This window comes from Ailuropoda melanoleuca, unplaced genomic scaffold (assembly GCF_002007445.2).
Source record: "Ailuropoda melanoleuca isolate Jingjing unplaced genomic scaffold, ASM200744v2 unplaced-scaffold14807, whole genome shotgun sequence".
NCBI lineage: Eukaryota > Metazoa > Chordata > Mammalia > Carnivora > Ursidae > Ailuropoda > Ailuropoda melanoleuca.
The window spans coordinates 1-592 of record NW_023183623.1 but is presented as its reverse complement, the minus strand read 5'-3'; the positions used below and the strand labels follow the sequence as shown (position 1 = coordinate 592).

The 592-nt window shown below is 67.3% G+C and overlaps 1 protein-coding gene across 1 annotated transcript; it reads right to left on the bottom strand.

Annotated features, from left to right (window-relative positions):
* Positions 1–8: 8 nt before the first annotated feature.
* LCN6 (lipocalin 6) lies at positions 9–541 on the bottom strand (the record flags this gene model as incomplete). Its single annotated transcript, XM_034650271.1, has 2 exons — positions 283–541; positions 9–87 (listed from the first exon to the last, which is right to left on the bottom strand). Coding segments are annotated over exons 1-2 (332 nt in total), but the record flags the coding sequence as incomplete, so codon positions are not given.
* Between the last annotated feature and the right edge of the window lie 51 nt (positions 542–592).

Sequence of the window (592 nt, the reverse complement as noted above, 5' to 3'; positions counted from 1 at the left end):
TGGCCTGCTGCTGAGGCAGGAAGCCCAGGCCCTTGCTCCACCGGGCGAAGAGACGCATGGCCTCCTGGCTGACCAGCTCCGTCCGGCCTGTGGGGCAGGACGGGAGCCTCAGCACGTGTGCCCCAGGCCCCAGCCACCCCTCCTGCAGGGGAAGGAAGGACAGGGAGGAGGCTCTGGGACCCTGGGGGCANCTGGGACCCTGGGGGCGCAGGGCTCAACACAGACAACGTGGCTGCCCGTGGCAGGAGTTCGTGGGGCCGACCCGTGGTCTCTGCCACTCACTATAAAGCTCCACGGTGCTGAAGGCCTCGTCCTTGAACTCCAGCTGGGTGAACACGATGGCGTGGTCCCTGAAGTTGGTACCCAGCACCCGGTAGTCCAACACGCCCAGGGCTGGGAAACACATGCCCCCCGGGGGAGCATCAGACCTCACAAGAGGCCCCCCCGGGAAGCTGAGAGCTCCCGAGCATTGTCCCCTGGTCCCCAGAGCCAGCATACAGGGGGCCTCAGGGATGGCTGGCGGGTGAGAGCCCATCCCAGCTCGTGCTGGGGTAACACTCCTCCGATCCTGTCCCCTCGGGGGCACCACCAG